At 47.2% G+C, this 19,224-nt stretch overlaps 1 protein-coding gene across 8 annotated transcripts in view; it reads right to left on the bottom strand.

The window, feature by feature from the left end:
* Positions 1–4,929, bottom strand: part of PLEKHA7 (pleckstrin homology domain containing A7) — a 239,204-nt gene extending 234,275 nt beyond the window's left edge. For all 8 annotated transcript variants that reach the window (XM_063641930.1, XM_063641933.1, XM_055282268.2 and 5 more), the window contains exons 1-3: positions 4,813–4,929; positions 4,633–4,709; positions 4,497–4,554 (exon numbers count right to left, since the gene is read on the bottom strand). In XM_063641930.1, the coding sequence (XP_063498000.1) occupies positions 4,497–4,554; positions 4,633–4,709; positions 4,813–4,898 (221 nt within the window). In that variant the 5' untranslated portion in view covers positions 4,899–4,929. The remainder of the gene's footprint in view (positions 1–4,496; positions 4,555–4,632; positions 4,710–4,812) is intronic.
* Between the last annotated feature and the right edge of the window lie 14,295 nt (positions 4,930–19,224).

Here is a 19,224-nt window from a genome sequence, read left to right as displayed (position 1 = left end):
ATTATTGCTACTTCTGTTAATGACACTATTATCACAATTACTATTATACCTTGCTACCCAGCTAAGGGATTCATAGTAGAGAAGTGCTAGAGTACAAAAAGTCTTCGTATTATTTATTTATTTATTTGTTTGTTTGTTTGTTTTTTAGAGACAGGGTCTCACTCTGTCATCCAGGCTGGAGTACAGTACCACAATCATAGCTCATGGTAAACTCAGACTCCTGGGCTCAAGCAATCCTCACACTTAAGCCTCTCAAGTTGCTAGGATTACAGGAGCATACCACCATTAATTTTTTCATTTTTTGTACAGATGAGGTCTCTCTGTGTTGCCTGAGAGGCTGATCTTGAACTCCTGGCCTCAAGTGATCCCCTCGCCTCTGCCTCCCAAAGTATGGAACTGCAGTCATGAGCCACTACACCCAGCCAAAAAATCTTTTTAAAGGGGTTATCAACATCACTTAGTCTAGAACGGGGAGAACCAACAGTAGATTTCTTATATATTTTGTCCCTCATTAATGCAAAATTGAACAAAAAGTGCAGAAATCAAAACAAAAATTCACCTGCCTAACCTCAAGCTTTTCTGCTTCAAGAAATGGACTCTGAGGCCAGGCGCAGTGGCTCATGCCTGTAATCCCAGCACTTTGGGAGGCTGAGGCAGGTGGATCACTTCAGGTCAGGAGTTCGAGGCCAGCCTGGCCAACATGGTGAAACCCTGTCTCTACTAAAAATGCAAAAATTAGCCAGTCATGGTTGTGCACACCCGTAGTCCCAGCTGCTTAGGGGGTGGCTGAGGCATGAGAATCACTTGAACCCAAGAGGCAGAGGTTACAGTGAGCTGAGATCGTGCCACTGCACTCCAGCCTGGGCGACAGAGCAACGCTGTCTTAAAAAAAAAAAAAAAGAAAAGAAAAAGAAAAAGAAAAGAAAGAAAAGAAATGGACTCTGGAGAGTATTAAAACATTTGCTGGCCAGGCATGGTGGCCTGCATTTGTAGTTCCAGCTACTTGGGAGGCTGAAGTGAGAGGATCACTTGGCCCCAGGAGTTCAAGGCTGCAGTGAGCTATGATTGCACCACTGCACTCCAGACTAGGAGACAGAGGAAGATTCTGTTTCTTAAAATTTTTTCAAAAATTAAAATGTTTTAATCTTCTAAATATGAGGAGCAACTGAATACATCCTGTAAAACCTCACACAACTTTCCTGTGCAAGGAGCCATTAGGAAAAATAAAATCAGCCCTGTCAATGCTTTATCACTCTCACTTTATGAGCCAGATTAGAGGAGGCTCCTGCCCTCAACACAAAAATCAAACATTCAGAAATGCTCACGGCAAAGCTAAGAAATCAGACAACAGTAAAACATTTTTTATGTGGGGGGCGGGGGATGAGGGAGAGAACAATTACTTCCAAAACCCTTAAGTCTCTCAAAAAATTGTCACAGAAGGAGATCAGAAGTACAATCATCTGCCACAGGGCCCTGCCTTTGAGGGTAGGGAACACTGTCACACATTGCTTTTCCTAGGCCTGGGAGGAGTCAGCCAAGGCCCTGGGGGCACAGTAGCTCACTGGAGGAAAATCATTAGATACCTCACAGACAAGTTACCATGGAAGAGTCAGCAAAGGTGTGGAAGGCTGTGCTCCAGCCTCCAGAGTCCCACACACGGCCTCACACACCCAGCCCAAGGCTGCACCTGGTACTCTGGGACACTTGCAGCCCTTCCTCCTGCCAAATGAATGATGGGCCCTGCCCCTGGGTGACGCTAGTGAGATGCAGGCCATGGATCCCATCCCTCTCACCTTCTTAGAAACACTGCTCCAGCAACTGCCCGGTCTCTTTACTGCAGCATTGACTTCTCCCTCTCAAAGAGATCATTCCCATCAAAACAAACATGCTGTACAATCTCCCACTAAAAAAAAAGAAAGAAAAACCCTCCCTCAAACCCACATCCTCTCCAATTACCGGCTAATGTCTCAACTCCACTCTGCAACAAAACTACCTGGAAGATTTGCCTAACTGACTCCTTGTGTTCACCCCGTATTTTATCTTCCACCTACTCCAGTCAGATTTTGTCCTTTAAGGCTTCTGCGACCATGCATTCTCCTGGGGTTTCTCCTACCTTCTCAGTCCTTCTCAGTCTCTTTGCTGGCTTCACCTCTCTCCCCTCTAAACACTGCTTTGACCATCCAAAGGCTCAGAACATCTCTCTTCTGTCTGTATTCTCTTCCTAGGGGATTTCATCTAATCCCATGGCCTCGAATAACATCTATTATACCCAATGGGTCTCTTCCGTCCTCTCTCCCCAGCAAGCTTCAGATCACACTATCTGACATATTCATATCTCAAATGTAAGATGGCAAAACAAGATCTCATGATTCTCCTCCACCCCAAACCAGCTCTTCCCATCTCAACGATATGAATGCTATCCACTCAGGTGCCCAAGCCCTGAGGAGTCTTCTTTGCCTCTTCTCTTTCTCCCACAGACTTTATTCAGTCCATCATGAAGGTGTGAAGAGCCTACTTCCTAAACACAGCCTGAATGTGACCACTACTCCCTGTCTACTGTGCTACCACCCTCAGGCAAGCCACTGCTAACTCCCGCCTGAAAGAGGGCAACAGCCTCAGCTGCTCTCCTGCCTCCCCCTGCAGTGGCCACCTACAATCCAATCTCCTCACAGTGATCGTTCTAAAAACACAAACCAAATCATGCCACTTCCCTGCTTAAAACCCTCCAGTGATGTTTCACTGGGCTTAGAATAAAATATGAAAATTCCTCACCCCGGCTCACAAAGCTTTGTGGCATTTACCTTTCTCCTACCTGTGACCTCTCCTCATGCCACTTTCCCCCTTGTGCACCACATTCCAGCCTTCCTGCTACTTAAACTCCAAGCTCTTTTCTGCCTTTAGCCCTTGCCCTGGCTGTTCGCTCTTCCCGAAATGCTTTGCCAACTCATCCTCACATGATGTCTCCTTCTTGTCATTCAAATTTTACTTTAAATGTTGCCTATTCAGAAACACCATCCCGATCTCCCAGTACAACCAAGCCACCTAGTCACTCCATGTCACATCACCTTATTTTAACTTTCTGCACAGTAGTAACCACGATCTGATATTATTATTCGTGTTTTTTACTTATTTTCTACTCCCTTCCCTCTCCTATTAGATTGCAAGCTCCATGAGCACCTAGAACTTTTCTGTTTTTTGTTCCCAATGCCTAGAACAAAGTGTGAACGTGTGGCACACAGGAAAATTGTAATAACATCAACTGATGCAGTTATGAGCCAGAGAGGCCCACTGACAGCAAGACTCTGATGGCCCCAGCCAACTCCTCAACTTCACACACACACATACGAGGCAGAGCAACAGAACCGCAGCAAGGCCCTAGTCCTCAGGTCTGTAAATCTCACCCATCAGTATTTTCAACTATTATGCAAGAACTCAAACCAGAAAAGGAGGTTCCGGCGTTTTCTTGAAATAGGCCGCTTTATTCCTAACAGTAGTAGTTCTGACTCACAGTCGCCGAAGTACACCCAGTACTAGTCAGACCACCGTCCAGACCTTTGGTGAGTTGATTCATTCAGTGAACAAACATTTACCGAGTGCCTACTCACTGTCGGGCACTGGGGCAAGGGGTCAAAGGCAGTTTTTGGCCTCCCGGAGCTCAGCAGGCAGAGGGAAACACGCTGCAACACAGGCTCCCGCCAGTGTGGGAAAGTAAAGCCTGTACTGGCATAGGAGCCTGACCCGCGCCTTCACTTACTGCGCCCCAATCTGACATGGACTGATCCTACAGACCCAGGGTAATCTGGCTGGTGCGCCAACACTCCGGGGCTTTTGCGGAAAAGTCGCCCCTGGACTAACGGAGGCACCAGCGATCGCCCGGTTCAGCTCCGGCCGAAGAGACGCGGAGGGCTCGAGGAAAGTCATTGGTTGACCAGTTCTCCTCCGCACCCCCTCCCTCCCCGCAGGCCCGCGCAGTGGATGGAGGCCGGGGGCGAGGTTCCGACTTTCCACGACCATCCCAGAGCCTGCGGCCGGAGAGGGGGTTTCCTCCTAAGCGAAATTCCCCTAGTCTCTCCCTCTACCCACTCCAACCCCGCAGGCCCACACCAGGACAGAATTTCTCGTTCTACTCCCCCCACCCGAGCCCATCCCGGTCCCGGCACTCGCCTCTCCCGGCGGGGCGCAGCCCGAGATCCTTGAGGGGAGGCGTGCCCAGCCCTCACACCAGCACCTGAGTCCAGCCGGACTGCAAGGTCCAGGGCGCAGAGTCTGCGGCCCCTTCCCCCACGGCCCAGGTCCCCAGCGTAGGTGCGGCCCCCACCGCCTCCCTCTCGGAGGCCGCCAAACAACTCGGGCACACAAAACGTTGAGTGCTGCCGCGGCGCAGCGCGCGCCAACGAGCCCGGGCCGGCGGGAGCAGAGGAAGGGCGGGGCGCCCGGCGGGAACCAGTAGGGACCCCCGCGGCACAGGTGAGAGCGCGGCGGCCCCACTCACTCACTCGATGAAGTAGCTGGCGCCCTCCTCCGTGAAGCCCTCCTCCCAGCCGCGGGGCAGGTCTGCGGAAACGCCAGAAAAGTCGGGTCAAACTTGGGCCGCCGCTGCGCGCGCCCCCCACCCGCCGGCCCGGCGCCCACCTGAGCGGATCATGTGGCCCGAGTTGACTGGCTCCCCGGTGCGCGGGTGCAGCCAGGTCGTGCGGCGGAGCTGGTCACTGCGGGCAGAGAGGTGCACCTGTTAGCGCCGCCACAGCCCGCCGGGCCCCCGCCCCCGCGCCCCCACCCGTATCCCCGCGTCCCCGCGTCCTCGCGCCGCACTTGATGAAGAAGACGCGGCCATCCCGGCACACCCCGTAGGACCAGTGCTCAGGTAAAGTGTCCCGCCCGACCGTCGCCGCCGCCATGTTCGCCGAGCGCGGAGCCGCCGCGGGGTGGGAGGGAGGGGGCGGTGGCGGGGGCTTGGCCTGCGCGCGGTCCGGCGGCGCCGCGGGGCGCTCCATCCAGGCGCGGGCTCCTCGGGGAGCGACCGCCCGGCCGAGTCCTGGCGCCCGGAGTTCGCAGCCGCACGAGCCGGCCCAGCGCGGTGCCCGCGGCCTTTGTCCCCGCGCCTTCCCCGCCCCCAGCCTGCTGGCCCCAGCGCTCCCCTTTGCCCCCGAGGCCTGGAGACCCGGGCGGCGCGGGGAGCCGCTGGCGGGCGCGCCTGGCAGCTTCGGGGCGCGTGGTTGGACCCGACCAACTCCGAACACGGCGCGCTCCCGAAAGCTCAGTAAACCCCAGCCGACCCGCACCACAGAACTTCCCGACCCGGGAACTCCGCTTGTGTGTGAACCAAGTTACCACTCAGGTTCCTGCCATATTCCCAGCCTCCTTCTCTTCCCCTGTAAGGTTAATCGAGTCCACACGGGATTGTTGTGTAGATTAAATGAAGAAACAATCGCATAAAGTGCTTAACTGGACCCTGGCATGTAGTAGGTGCTCTATCAATGGCAGGCCGAGCGCGATTTCATTTTCCCAAGTTTTCAGCTGGGATGTGAAACAGGAGGGAGCAGGGTTACCCCCACACACCACTGAGGTTGCAGGGATCGCAAGCTCTTGCCTTCAGTTTCTGTCAAGTAACAGAAAAAAGGAGTGTTGAGGGCTCGGCAGCACGTCCATCTCTGGAAGAGCGGTGGCCAGGCGAGGCCTCTAGGGGGCCCTGCAAAGCTCTTTGCAGTGGCGGCACCCTCTCATATTCGGGTCTTTACTCCTATCTTATCTCCTCGGGGAGCCCTCTGCAAAGAAAATCCTTCTCCTCCTTCCCTCGCAATTTCCTTACTTGTTTACATTTAATTGATATTCTTATTTGTGTTTGTCTTGTTTGTTGTATATTAGTTCCAACATGTCAGCTGGATGAGAGAAGGGGCTTTCATCTACCTCATACACTGCCTGGTCTCGAATGCCTGGAACAGCACCTGACTCATGTATGCATTATGCATTCAATAACTGCAGGATGGGGTGGGGCACGGTGGCTCACACCTGTAATCCCAGCACTCTGGGAGGCCGAGGCGGGTGAATCACTTGAGGTCAGGAGTTCTGTTCCAGCCTGGCCAACATGGTGAAACCCCGTCTCTACCAAAAAAATACAAAAGCTAGCCGAGCGTGGTGGCGGGCGCCTGTAATCCCAGCTACTCAGGAGGCTGAGGCGGGAAAATCGCTTGAACCAGGGAGGCAGAGGTTGCAGTGAGCCGAGATCCGGCCGCTGCACTGCAGCCTGTGCAACAGCGAGACTCAGTCTAAAAAAAAAAAAAACTGCAGGATGAGTGAATGAAACATACTGCACACTCAGGCTCCCGGCCACACACACACACACACACACACACACACAAACACACTGAGCAAAGACAGAGCAGCAGCTGGGCTCCAGCTGTTGTCAGGCCCAGCCTTCCAGGGACATAGGCTCTGATTGATGGGAGGAGGCGCGCCTGAAAGTGAGACTGTATGCAATGTGAGCACTAGTTATTCAGAATGGTGCCCAAACAGGTGGAATTAGGCTGGACCCTGAAGGACTGGTTAGGTTTGACTGGGAAAAGAGCACTCCAGAGGGGAGGGATGGGAGAGCATGCACATAATTTTGGGAGGGGTGTGAGATGTTGAGGAGACCATAAAGGTGCCCTTCTTTGGGAACAGACAGTGGTGTTGGGGAAGGAGGCGTTTATGAGTTAGAAGAGGAAACTGGTTGTGGAGGATGGGGGACACCTGTCTGAGGGAGCCTCCTGCCTCTGAGGAGGTTGTTGAGCAAATGAAAATAGGAAAGTGGTGTTTTGCTAGCTAAACATTGATTTTAAATAATACATTAAATGGGCAAAGGGTATGAACCCACAGTTAATAGAAAAGTAATACAGATAATTTTTAAGCAAATGAAAATATACTGAGCCACTTCATAATAGGAGAACTGCAACTTAAGGTGAAATACTACTTTTTTAGATGTCAGATTGGAAAAGATAAATTAGAAAAGATATTGGCCAGGCGTGGTGGCTCACGCCTGTAATCCCAGCACTTTGGGAGGCTGAGGCAGGTGGATCGCTTGAGATCAGGAGTTTGAGACCAGCCTTGCCAACATGATGAAACCTTGTCTCTACTAAAAACATAAAAATTAACTGGGCATGGTGGTGCATGCCTGTAATCCCAGCTACTCGGGAGGCTGAGGCAGGAGAATCACTTGAACCCTAGAGTTGGGGGTTTCAGTGAGCTGAGATCACGCCACTGCACTCCAGCCTGGGCGACAGAGTAAGACTATGTCTCATAAAAGAAAGAAAGAAAAGATATTGTAGAGAAAGACATTCTTGTTCATTGTTGATGGGACTTTAAAATGTTTGAGCCTCTTCGAAGGCAATTTGGCACAGCTGTTCCAACCTGAATGTCTTTGACCTAGCAATTTCATGTCAGGAATTTATCCTACATTAGTGCTCACATGGGGCACAAATTCCAGTGTACTAGAGTATTCACTGCAGCATTGTCAGTAATTACAAAAAACTGGAAATAACCTTAATGTCTATCAAAAAAGACCTGGTTGATTAAACTGGCACATTCGTCAACAACAACAACAAAAACAGAATGCTATGCAGCTGTAAAAAAGAATGAGATAGATCCCTACATACTGATATAGAATGGTCTGTAAGACATTAAATGGGCCAGATGCAGTGGCTCATGCCTGTAACCCCAGTACTTTGGGAGGCTGAAACATGAGGATGGCTTGAGTCCAGGAATTCAAGACCAGCCTGGGCAACATGGCAAAACTCCATCTCTACAAAAGATACATTAGCCATGCATGGGGCACATACCTATAGTTGCAGCTACTTGGGAGGCTGAAGTGGGAGGATTGCTTGAGCCCTGGAAGTTGAGGCTTCAGTGAGCCATGATTGGGCCACTACACTCTATTCTAGGTGACAGAGCAAGACACCATCTCTAAATAAATAAATAAAGTGAAAAGGCAGGGTGCAGTACTGTGCATGTGATAAGCTACTGTTATCACACAGATATAGTCCCTACACTGTCAAGAATCAGGTAAAGTGATTGCCTCTGAGGAGGGAAACTCTAATAGGAATGGTAGGAGATTTACTTTACCTTGTTTCCCCTTTCATACTGTTTGATCTTTTTATCATTTAAAATATATATATATAGATACATAGAATAATACAATTCATTATTAGGTCCAATAAGAGACACAGTGAAATTATCTCAATAAATGCCAAAATATGTAATCAATAAAACTCAATGCCTATCACTGATTTTCAAAATTCTATGTTAGAAACTAAAATAAAAAATAGTGACAAAAGAGTATGCAGAGAAACTTTATGTCTCATACATTGCTAGTGGGATGTAAAATGGTACAGCCACTCTGAAAAATAGTTTAGCAGTTTCTTTAAAAAGTAAACTTTTTTTTTTTTTTTTGAGCCAGTCTCACTCTGTCACCCAGGCTGGAGTGCAGTGGCACAATCTCAGCTCACTGCAACCTCTGTCTGCTGGGTTCAAGCAATTCTCCTGCCTCAGCCTCCCGAGTAGCTGGAATCACAGGCATATGCCACCAAGCCCAGCTAATTTTTTTATTTTTAGCAGAGTCAGGGTTTCACCATGTTGGCCAGGCTGGTCTTGAATTCCTGACCTCAAATGATTCACCCACCTCAGCCTCCCAAAGTGCTGGGATTACAGGTGCAAGCCACTGCGACCAGCCAAAAACTAAACACTTACTTACCATATAACCCAGCATTCACACTCCTAGGCATTTATCCCAGAAAAATGAAACATTTTTCCACATAAAAACTTGTACATAATTATTCACAGCAACTTTACTTGTAATAGGGAAAAACTGGAAATAAGCAAATGTCCTATGATAGGTAAATGGTTAAACAACTGTGATATATCTATACCATGGAATAAAACTCAGTAATGAAAAGTAATTGATACACACAACTTGGGCGGATCTCAAGACATTATGTTGAGGGAAAAAAAAGCCAATCTGAAAAGGTCTATAATGTTCTCAAAATATATATTTTTTAAATGTAGAGATGGAGAACTGATTATTAGTGGTTGCTAGGGGTTAGGGATGGTGGTGGGGAGCGGGAGGATGTAATTACAAGGGAATAGCATGAAGGAGAGCTTTGTAGTGATGAAATAATTCTATATTTTTATGGATTTTTGTGTTTTGTTTCTGTTGTTGTTTTTGAGACAGACCCTCCTTCTGTCACCCAGACTAAAGTACAGTGGTACAATCTCGGCTCACTGCAACCTCCACCACCAGGTTTAAGCTATTCTCATGCCTCAGCCCCTCTAAGTAGCTGGGATTACAGGCACACACCACCATGCCTGGCTAATTTTTTTGTATTTTTAGTAGAGCCAGGGTTTCAACATGTTGGCCAGGCTGGTCTCGAACTCCTGGCCTCAAGTGATCTGCCCTCCTTGGCCTCCCAAAGTACTGGGATTACAGGCATGAGCCACTGCACCTGACCATAATTCTTTATCTTGACTGCAAATATACACAAATTGACACTCACATAAAATAACAGAAGTATATAAACACATTGTATCAATGTCAGTTTCCTGGTTTTGATATTGTTCTGTGGTTAAATAAGATGTAACCATTGAGGGAAACTGAGTGAAGGGTAAACAGAGACCTCTCTATTATCTTTGCAAATTCCTGTGTCTATAATTATCTCAAAATTAAAAATTATTTTAAACTGTGTTAGAAAATTACAAATAACCAAATGTTTCTTTTGAGAGTATCTCTCTTAGACAAACAGAAACATTCTTTAACAATGAAACCTTAAAGACCAAAGATCATATGGCTAGTTATGTAACAGACCAGACTCCAACACCTGTCCAGGGCCCTTTCCAACCTAATTATCTCAGGACAAAGCACCATCAACTGTGATAATAGGAGCTTTTTGTACAGAGGCTCTTTCTCTTGATTGGCCCTGGTGAAGGACTTTAATTTACACTAGATGCTTCTGATGTACATGGCACTAAGCCATCAACTTAAATGCAAAATAGTCCATGTTCAGAAATAAATCAAAATGTGATTCAATCAACCAAACATGTGCCCAAGAATTTTCAGCTTCCAGGTAACCAATAATTCGTTACTCTCCTGTAAAAAGTCTCCTTTACTATCAAGGAGACAGCATGGCATGATGGAAGAGCGTGGCCTTTGAGGTCAAACAGATCTGGGTTGGACTGAGGGTGCTGCTTTCTCACTAAGTTCTGTGACCTTGGACACACTACATATCCTTATTTATTGAACATCTGTTGGTATTAGATACTACAACATTCTAGCACTTCAATGGTACATACACCATGGTCCCCACCCTAGGGCGTTCTCAGTATTGTGGAGAAGTGGATGCTTTAAATGCTGGAAGACAAGAGCTGCTCTGGAGCAAGCAGGGTTGGGGGTGGAGGAACACTGCAGTTACCTGAGGATAGAACACAATCAATGACTCCAGCCTGAAGATAGAACACCCAGCATAGTCCTTGATGCTAGCCCTGCTCCTTTCCCACCTGCGATGATGGTTGTAAAACTATCCCTATACATTTTATTTTTTAAAAATAAATGTTTTTTGAGACAGAGTCTCACTCTGTTGCCTAGGCTTGAGTGCAGCAGCAAGATAACGGCTCATTGCAGCCTAGGCTCCTAAGTGCAAGTGATCCTCCCATCTCAGCCTCCTGAGTAACTGGGCCTACAGGTGGATGCCACCACATCCAGCTAATTTTTGTATTTGTTGAAGAGACGGGGTTTTGCCATGTTGCCCAGGCTGCTCTCAAATTCTTGAGCTCAAGCGATCTGCCTGCCTCAGCCTCCTAAAGTTTTGGGATTATAGGTGTCAGCCACCGTGAGGGGCCTATAAAATTAATTATTGTTATTATTTTTTTCAGATGGAGTTTCGCTCTTGTTGCCCAAGCTAGAGTGCAGTGGCACAATCTTGGCTCACTGCAACCTCTGCCTCCAGGGTTCAAGCGATTCTCCTGCCTCAGCCTCCCGAGTAGCTGAGATTACAGGCAAGTGCCACCATGCCAGGCGAATTTTGTATTTTTAGTAGAGGCAGGGTTTCTCCATGTTGGTCAGGCTGGTCTCGAATTCCCGACCTCAGGTGATCCACCCACCTCGGCCTCCCAAAGTGCTGGGATTACAGGCATGAGCCACTGTGCCTGGCCAAAATTAATTTTTAAAAAGATAGATGAGAAAGAAAAATAAACCAATCTGTAGTCCACTCAGTATGAATCATGAGGTCAACTTGTTCTCTGACCTGCTTCTTCATAGTTATTTGGTGTCTATTGTTCTGGAATCACATAGACCCTGGACTATAGACCCTGGAATCACATAGACCCTAGACTATAATGTTTATAGACAACTTAAACATTATAAGATGTTAAGTTTTTCCTTTGAAATATTCCTTCAGGTCCTACATACTAATAAAACTACTAACTCAACTAGTCTGAAGGACCCCATAAAGGGTTGACTCACCAAAGAATGCAGTTCCCGCATCCTGAGCTTTTCATCCCCCCATGCCCAACCAGTCAATGTCTTCAGTTTTCCAGCCCCTCACCCTCCACAATCCCCTTAAAAGCTCCAGCCCAAAACCCCACAAAAGAATAAATTTGGCCGGGCGCGGTGGCTCACGCTTGTTATCCCAGCACTTTGGGAGGCCGAGGTGGGCGGATCACGAGGTCAGGAGATCGAGACCACGGTGAAACCCCGTCTCTACTAAAAATACAAAAAAATTAGCCGGGCGTGGTGGCGGGCGCCTGTAGTCCCAGCTACTTGGAGAGGCTGAGGCAGGAGAATGGCGTGAACCCGGGAGGCGGAGCTTGCAGTGAGCCGAGATTGTGCCACTGCACTCCAGCCTGGGCGACAGAGCGAGACTCCGTCTCAAAAAAAAAGAATAAATTTGAGGTTCTCCTCCTGTCTCCTCACTTGTCATCCTGCAATCATTAAACTCCTTCTCCACTGCATCCCTGCTGTCTCAGTGTAATTGTTCTGTTACTACACAACAGACATACATACACAACACAACATTTGGTCCTAACGCGGTAGGGAGCAGGCGACATCCACACAAGACGTTCACAGGTCCCAGAGCAGTGAAAGGACCCCACAAGATCAGCTAAGGTTTCCTCACCTCTCACCCTTGTTCCCACCACCGTGCTATTCTCTGTGCCTCTGACGTAATCACCCTCTTCCTTTATATTTTCATTTAAAAACTTTCTCTTAAGCATCTACTTTGTGTCAGTCCCGTAGTAGGAGACAATGTAAGCAAAGAGAGATAGCAGGAAAATAAACTGTTAGAGTTCTCCAGAGAACAGAACCAATTGAGAGATTTATTATAAGGAATTGGCTCACGTGATTCTGGAAGCCGGTAAGATCTGCAGTAGGCACACTAGAGACCCAGCAGAGCCAATGGTACAATTCCTACCCTCAGGCCAGGAAGAAAACCTCACATCCCAGCTTGCAGGCAGCCAGGCAGGAGGAATTCCCTTTTATTTGGGAAAGGGTCAGCCTTTCATTCTATTCAGACTTTAACTGATCAATGGGCCCCCCCCTACATGCGCACATTAGGGAGATCAATCTGCTTTACTTAGTCTCTTGATTTAAATGTTAAACTCGGCCATGTGTGCGGGGTGGCTTATGCCTGTAATGCTAGCACTTTGGGAAGTAGAAGCAGGTGGATGGCTTGTGCTCAGGAGTTCAAGGCCAGCCTGGGCAATGTGGTAAAACCCTGTCTCCACAAAAACAAAACAAAACAAAAAAATTAGCTGGGCATGGTGGCATGTACCTGTAGTCCCAGCTACTTGGGAGGCTGAGGTGGAAGGATTGCCTGAGCCTGGGAGGTTGAGACTGCAGTGAGCTGAGATCATGCCTCTGCACTCCAGCCTGGGCAACAGAGTGAGACCCTGTCTCAAAAAAATAATGATTAAAAAATTGAAAAAATGTTAAACTCATTTAAAACACCCTGACAGAAATGCCCAGTGTAATGTTTGGCAAAATACCTGGGTATCCCATGGCCTACGCATGTTGATACATAAAATTAACCATCACAGTAAGATACAGTCCCTTCCTCTTGGGAGTCTCTAGTATAGCAACAAGTAGCACCTTGCTGCTCTCAAATTAGAGAGGGCTTTCCAGGAAGAATGGAAGCCACCTGCCCATGAGCCTTCTGCCTTGTAACTTCAGGTGAGGACTGCTTGTCCCCCCAACCCCAGGCTTTCAGTTCCCAACCCCCCAGCCTGTTCGCAGCTCTGCCAGCTCAGGGGCTGCATCCCCTTGCCTTTTTGGTTCAGCCAAGAAGCCCACTCTCCCTGACACTTTTTCTCTTTTTAATTCTAATTTTCATTTTACAATCTGTGGAAGAGTTGCAAGTACAGTACAAAGAACTTTTTTGTAAATATTTGACACATAAGTTGTGTGTATGACACCTCATTACCACCTCCCCAACATTTTAAGATGTTTTTCCTACATATAAGGATATTCTCCTATGTGATCACAATACAAACACCAAAAGTCAAAATCAGAAACTAATGTTGCCATATTACTAAAATCTTATCTTCAAACCCTATTCCGTTTTTCCCAGTTATCCCAACAATGTCCTTTCCAGCATGAGGATTCAGTTCAGGATCACGGGATGCATTTAGTTGTCGTATCTACAGCCTTCATTCTGTAACAGTTCCTGATGTCTTTTGTTGGTTACCACAACACTGACACCTTTAGAGATCATAGGCCAGTTATATTGTTAAATGTCCCACATTTTGTGTTTGTCTGATGTTTCCTTATGATTAGATTTAGTGTATGCATCTTTGGGAGAAATATCACATAAGGAATGCTGTATTCTTCTCATTGCACCCTATCAGGCAACACATGCCTTCAGGTTAGCCCATTACTGATGATATTCACTTTGATCCCTTAATTATGATGGCTCCTGTCAAGCCTCTCTACTGTGAAGTTACTCATTTCCCCATTGTACTTTTTGAAATAAATATTTTGCAAAGAGATGCTTTAAAACCGTGTAAATACGCTACATCTCATCAAATATTCAGTGTATTCATTTATTCGTGTCTGCATATGCACACAGTTTTCTCTTATTCAATGAGTTATAATCTGTTACTATGGGTATTTATTTTGATACACAAATTGTCCCAGATATTGCCAGTGTGAGCCCTTGGAGCTGGCTCCTATGTTCATTTGATAATGTCACTATTATTCATTGAGTCCCTCCTTGCTTTCTGGTACAATAAGATGTTCCAGGCTCATCTTACACTTTGCTGTAAATTCAGCCATTTCTCCAAGAAGCCTCAGTTTCTTTTATTGGAAAATGGTGTTCAAAAACCAAGATGTATGTGCTAAGTATGCTCATGCTATTAGGGTGTTGCTATTTCCAGGCCTTCTCAGTGGGCAGAGCCCTACACACATTTATATATTTAATGATTTCTATATTTGCATATAGATATATAAATATTGAAAACTGTAAGTTCACACCAAGACCTCCAATTCTAATACAATACCCTAGTAACTTCTCCAACAGTGAGAGACCTAGCTCTCATGATTCTTAATGTATTTACTCATTTGATGAATCCCCCTGTATGTAGCCAGTCTTCCATTGGGTGCCTTCCTCATGCAATGCCCGCCTTACCTTACTCAAGGCTCTGACATCCCACATCAACCACATTGCAGATCTTCCTCCATCCCCCCCACACTTGAACCCCCTCCTTACTCTGTCCTTGTTCCAACTCCTGGTCTACGTCATCACACCCACCCCATAAATGCCTTCCTTGCCTTACCACCTTGATTGGGCAATTTCCTTATCCCACTGGAGCACCAACACCCTAAGCAGAGGGATCCCTGTCGAGGGCACCCCCCACCTGCATTGCCTCCTTGGTACCCTCCTTTTGGCATAGGAGGTAGGAGGCTCCTCTTCCTCTCCCCATACCCCAACACACACACACGCACACACACACACATCCAACACATGCCTTGCTCACACCCTCCAATGGCTCTTGGACTAATTTCTTCAGGAGGGGGAGAAAAAAGTTAAGAGTCCCAAACACTTCTTTTTTTGTTTTGTTTTGCTTTTGAGGCAGGGTCTTTCTCTGTCCCCTAGGCTGGAGTACAGTGGTGCCATATCAGCTCACTGCAGCCTCTATCTCCTGGGCTCAAAGGATCCTTCTGCCTCAGTTTCCCAAGTATCTGGGACTACAGGCATACGCCACCACATCTGGCTAATTTTTGTTTTTTTTTTTTTTTAATTTTTTTAGGAGAGGCAAGGTCTTGATATACAGCCCAGGCTGGTCTTGGACTCCTGAGTTCAAGTAATCCTCCCATCTTGGCCTCCCAAAGTGCTGGGATTACAGGCTTGAGCCACAGTGCCTGCCCCACCACCCCCCAACACTTCTTAACAGGCCATCCTATTGTCATTTCCACTCCAATTGTCATATCACTAGCTAGACTCAGTCAGCTTCCCAGACCCACAGGGAAATACAAACCCACACACCTGACACATTGTAGAGGGGTTTTAGACTGAGGCAGCCCTAAAGTACTGCTGCACAGCTCAGGGTCCATGCAGCATGTGTGTCACACTGCTTTGGCAACTCCAGATATCAATGTCTTTGCCTCTTTTTCCAGAGCACTCAGACACACACCTAGGCCCATATCCCACAGCATCCACAACCCATCCTCAGAACACAATCCACAAGTCCTGGTCATTGTTTTTCAATATATTGCAGAGCACATGAAAACACTTTACAGCATTTAAGGCAAAATAAATAAATAAACAAATAAATAATAAAGGTCCCAAACACCTCTTCTTATAAATATGGCCCTACTTTAGCAACAGGTCTCCATTATGAAGCAATTTGGATTTGGACATCCTATCAAGTTACTTTAAACTCTGCCATATAGTGTTTTACTTGGTATTTTTTGTGTGGCCACAGTCTAGTGTGATCAGAGAAGCCACACAGACATAAATTCTCAGTCCTGATTCTATCAATTATTAGATATGTAGTTACCCTGAACATCTGTAAGATAGGAGTAATGATGTTTACCACAAAGAGTTAGTGTAAGGATTCGATGAGAGAACTTGCATTTGAGCCATCTGGAGAGAATGTTAGTTTTAGCACTAACTATCGTTATTTAATACTGCTGAGGAGGAAGGACTGACATCACCCTAGTATATGTTGGGCATTTCCTACCCATTCATGAGCCTGAGAGTACTTGAGAAGTTTTGATCTTGGACACTGCTGTTCAGCTTTAAGGATGATGAGGGGGAAACGGAAAGAGTCCCTAAGGGACCAGTGTCAGAGACAGATAGAAAAGGGCTGCCTGAGCTGGGCGTGGTGGCTCACATCCGTAATCCCAGCACTTTGGGAGGCCAAGGCGAGTGGATCACCTGAGGTGGGGAGTTCGAGACCAGTCTGACCAACATGGAGAAACCCCACTTCTACTAAAAATACAAAATTAGCCGGGTATGGTGGCACATGCCTGTTACCCCAACTACTTGGGAGGCTGAGGCAGGAGAATTGCTTGAACCCGGGAGGCAGAGGTTGCAGTAAGTCAAGATCGTGCCATTGCACTCCAGCCTGGGCAACAAGAGTGAAACTCCATCTCAAAAAAAGAAAAGAAATGGGCTGCCTGGGTCCCTGGGAAGACCCAGCTCCCCTCTGTGTCCCAGCCAACTCCTTAAGTGCACACAACCTCAGCTGACCACATAGGTGGCAGTGATAGTAAATGGTGAGGTGGGCGGGGGTGGGGGTCCTGCAGCTCAGCTTCTGACCTGGGTAAGAAGGGAGAGATCAGAGATGCATAGACTTTTAAACTGGTACGGTTCTTAGAGATGGTCCTTGGCCTTCTGTTTTTTGTTTGTTTTTTTTTCTTTTTCTTCTTCTTCTCCTTCTCCTCCTCCTCCTCCTCCTCCTCCTCCTCCTCCTCCTCCTCCTCCTCCTCCTCCTCCTCCTTCTCCTCCTCCTTCTCTTCTCCTTCTTTCTTCTTCTTTTTTTTTTTTTTTTTTCCAGAGTCTTGCTCTGTCACCGAGACTGGAGTGAAGTGATGTGATCTTGGCTCACTGCAACCTCCACCTCCTGGGTTCAAATGATTCTCCTGCCTCAGCCTCCCGATTAGCTGAGAATACAGGTGCCCGCCAACACATCAGCTAAATTTTGTATTTTTAGTAGAGACATTGTTTCACCATGTTGCCCAGGCTGGTCTCGAACTCCCAACCTCAGGGCATCCACCTGCCTTGGCCTCCCAAAGTGCTGGGATTGCAGGTGTGAGCCATCGCCCCAGCTCTCTGTTTCTTTTTCTATAAAGTGAGGGGCTGGAGTATTTGTCTGAGGACCCAAAGGGACCTTTGGGACCCAAGGAGAACTAGAATCCATGACTCCTGACCTCCAGCCCTAAGCACTTCCCCCAGATCAAAGGTCCCCTTTGGCTTGCCTGTCCTCTTTTAGAAATTGGCTGCTTTATAGGTGGAGAAACTGAGAGAGAGCAGAGCTGGTATACTCAAAAGTAGAAGGCTCAGCAGGAGATCTGCCTCCTCCCTCTTGTGAAAACAAGGTCCTGTGCTTGTTTTTCCACATCTACTGTAAGACACTCAGGAGGATCCCCAGCCACTGTGGACTCACCCTGGTACCCAGGCCACACTATGGCAGTCATCATGAAGGGATCCTCCACACACTTGTCATGGAGTGGGAGCACATGGCATCTCATGAACTCTTCTGGTAGGTAATTTGTAGCAGGTGGCAGGAGGCTGAGTTTAGGGAAGACAGCTAAGAAAAGAAGGAAGGAAATTCACAGTTACATAGCCCTTACTATCTGTCAAGCTCAATCATCTCACTTCTCACAACTACCTATAGGTAGGTTTTGTTTTACAGATGATGAATCTAAAGCTTAAAAAGTGAAGTAAAGGCTGGGCGTGGTAACTGATGTCTGTAATGCCGGCCATAGTGGAAGGAGTTCTCAACCAGCCTAAGCAACCTGGTGGGATCCTGTCTCTACAAAAATGTTTTAAATGTTAGCTAGTCGTGGTGGCACACCTGTTAGTCCCAGCTACTCGAGGGGCTGAAGAAGGGGGATCACTTGAGCCCAGGGGGTCAAGGTTGCAATGAGCGATGATGGTGCCACTGCACTTCAGCCTGAGCAACAGGGTGAGACTGTCTCAAAAAATATATATTTTTTCTTTTTTTTTCTTTTTCTAGATAGAGTCTTGCTCTGTCGCCTAGGCTGGAGTGCAGTGGCACGGTCTTGGCTCACTGCAAGCTCCGCCTCCCAGGTTCACACCATTCTCCTAGCTCAGCCTCCCCAGTAGCTGGGACTACAGGTGCCCACCACCACGCCCGGCTCATTTTTTGTATTTTTAGGAGAGACGGGGTTTCACCGTGTTAGCCAGGATGGTCTTGATCTCCTGACCTCGTGATCCGCCCACCTCAGCCTCCCAAAGTGCTGGGATTACAGGCATGAGCCACCGCGCCCGGCTTATTTTTTTCAACTAAAAAATATATACATATATTTTTCAATTAAAAAAATATATATCTCTAAAATAAATAAACACATAAAGTGAAGTAAGGGCAAGTGCAGTGGCTTACACCTGTAATCCCAACACTTTGGGAGGCTGAGGATGACAGATTACCTGAGGTCAGGAGTTCAAGACCAGCCAGGCCAACCCTGTCTCTACTAAAAATACAAAAGGAGCCGAACGTAGTGGTGTGCGCCTGTAATCCCAGTTACAGGAGGCTGAGGCAGGAGAATCGCTTGAACCCAGGAGGCAGAGGTTACAGTGACCCAAGAATGTGCCACTGCACTCCAGCCTGGGCGACAGAGCAAAACTCCACCTCAAAAACACAAACAAAACAAAACAAAACAAAAACAGAAATTGGAGACCAGCCTGGGCAACATAGCAAGATCCTTTCTCCACAGAAATGTTTTAAAAATAGCCAAGTGTGGAGACACGCCTCTGTAGCTTCTCAGGAGGATGAGATGGGAGGATCGCTTGAGCCCAGGAGATTGAGACTGCAGTGAGCCATGATTACGCTACTGCACTCCAGCCCAAGCGACAGAGTAAGACCCCATCTCTAAAAAAAACCATGAAATAAAATAACAACAGCAATAATAATAATAATGCTTTTTCAAAAAGGAGGAAAGGGAAAGTTTTTTTTATACTTTTTTTATTATACTTTAAGTTTTAGGGTACAGGTGTACAACGTGCAGGTTTGTTATATATGTAT

The sequence above is a fragment of the Symphalangus syndactylus genome, chromosome 6 (assembly GCF_028878055.3).
Source record: "Symphalangus syndactylus isolate Jambi chromosome 6, NHGRI_mSymSyn1-v2.1_pri, whole genome shotgun sequence".
Lineage (NCBI taxonomy): Eukaryota > Metazoa > Chordata > Mammalia > Primates > Hylobatidae > Symphalangus > Symphalangus syndactylus.
This window is presented reverse-complemented; position numbering and strand designations above follow the sequence as displayed.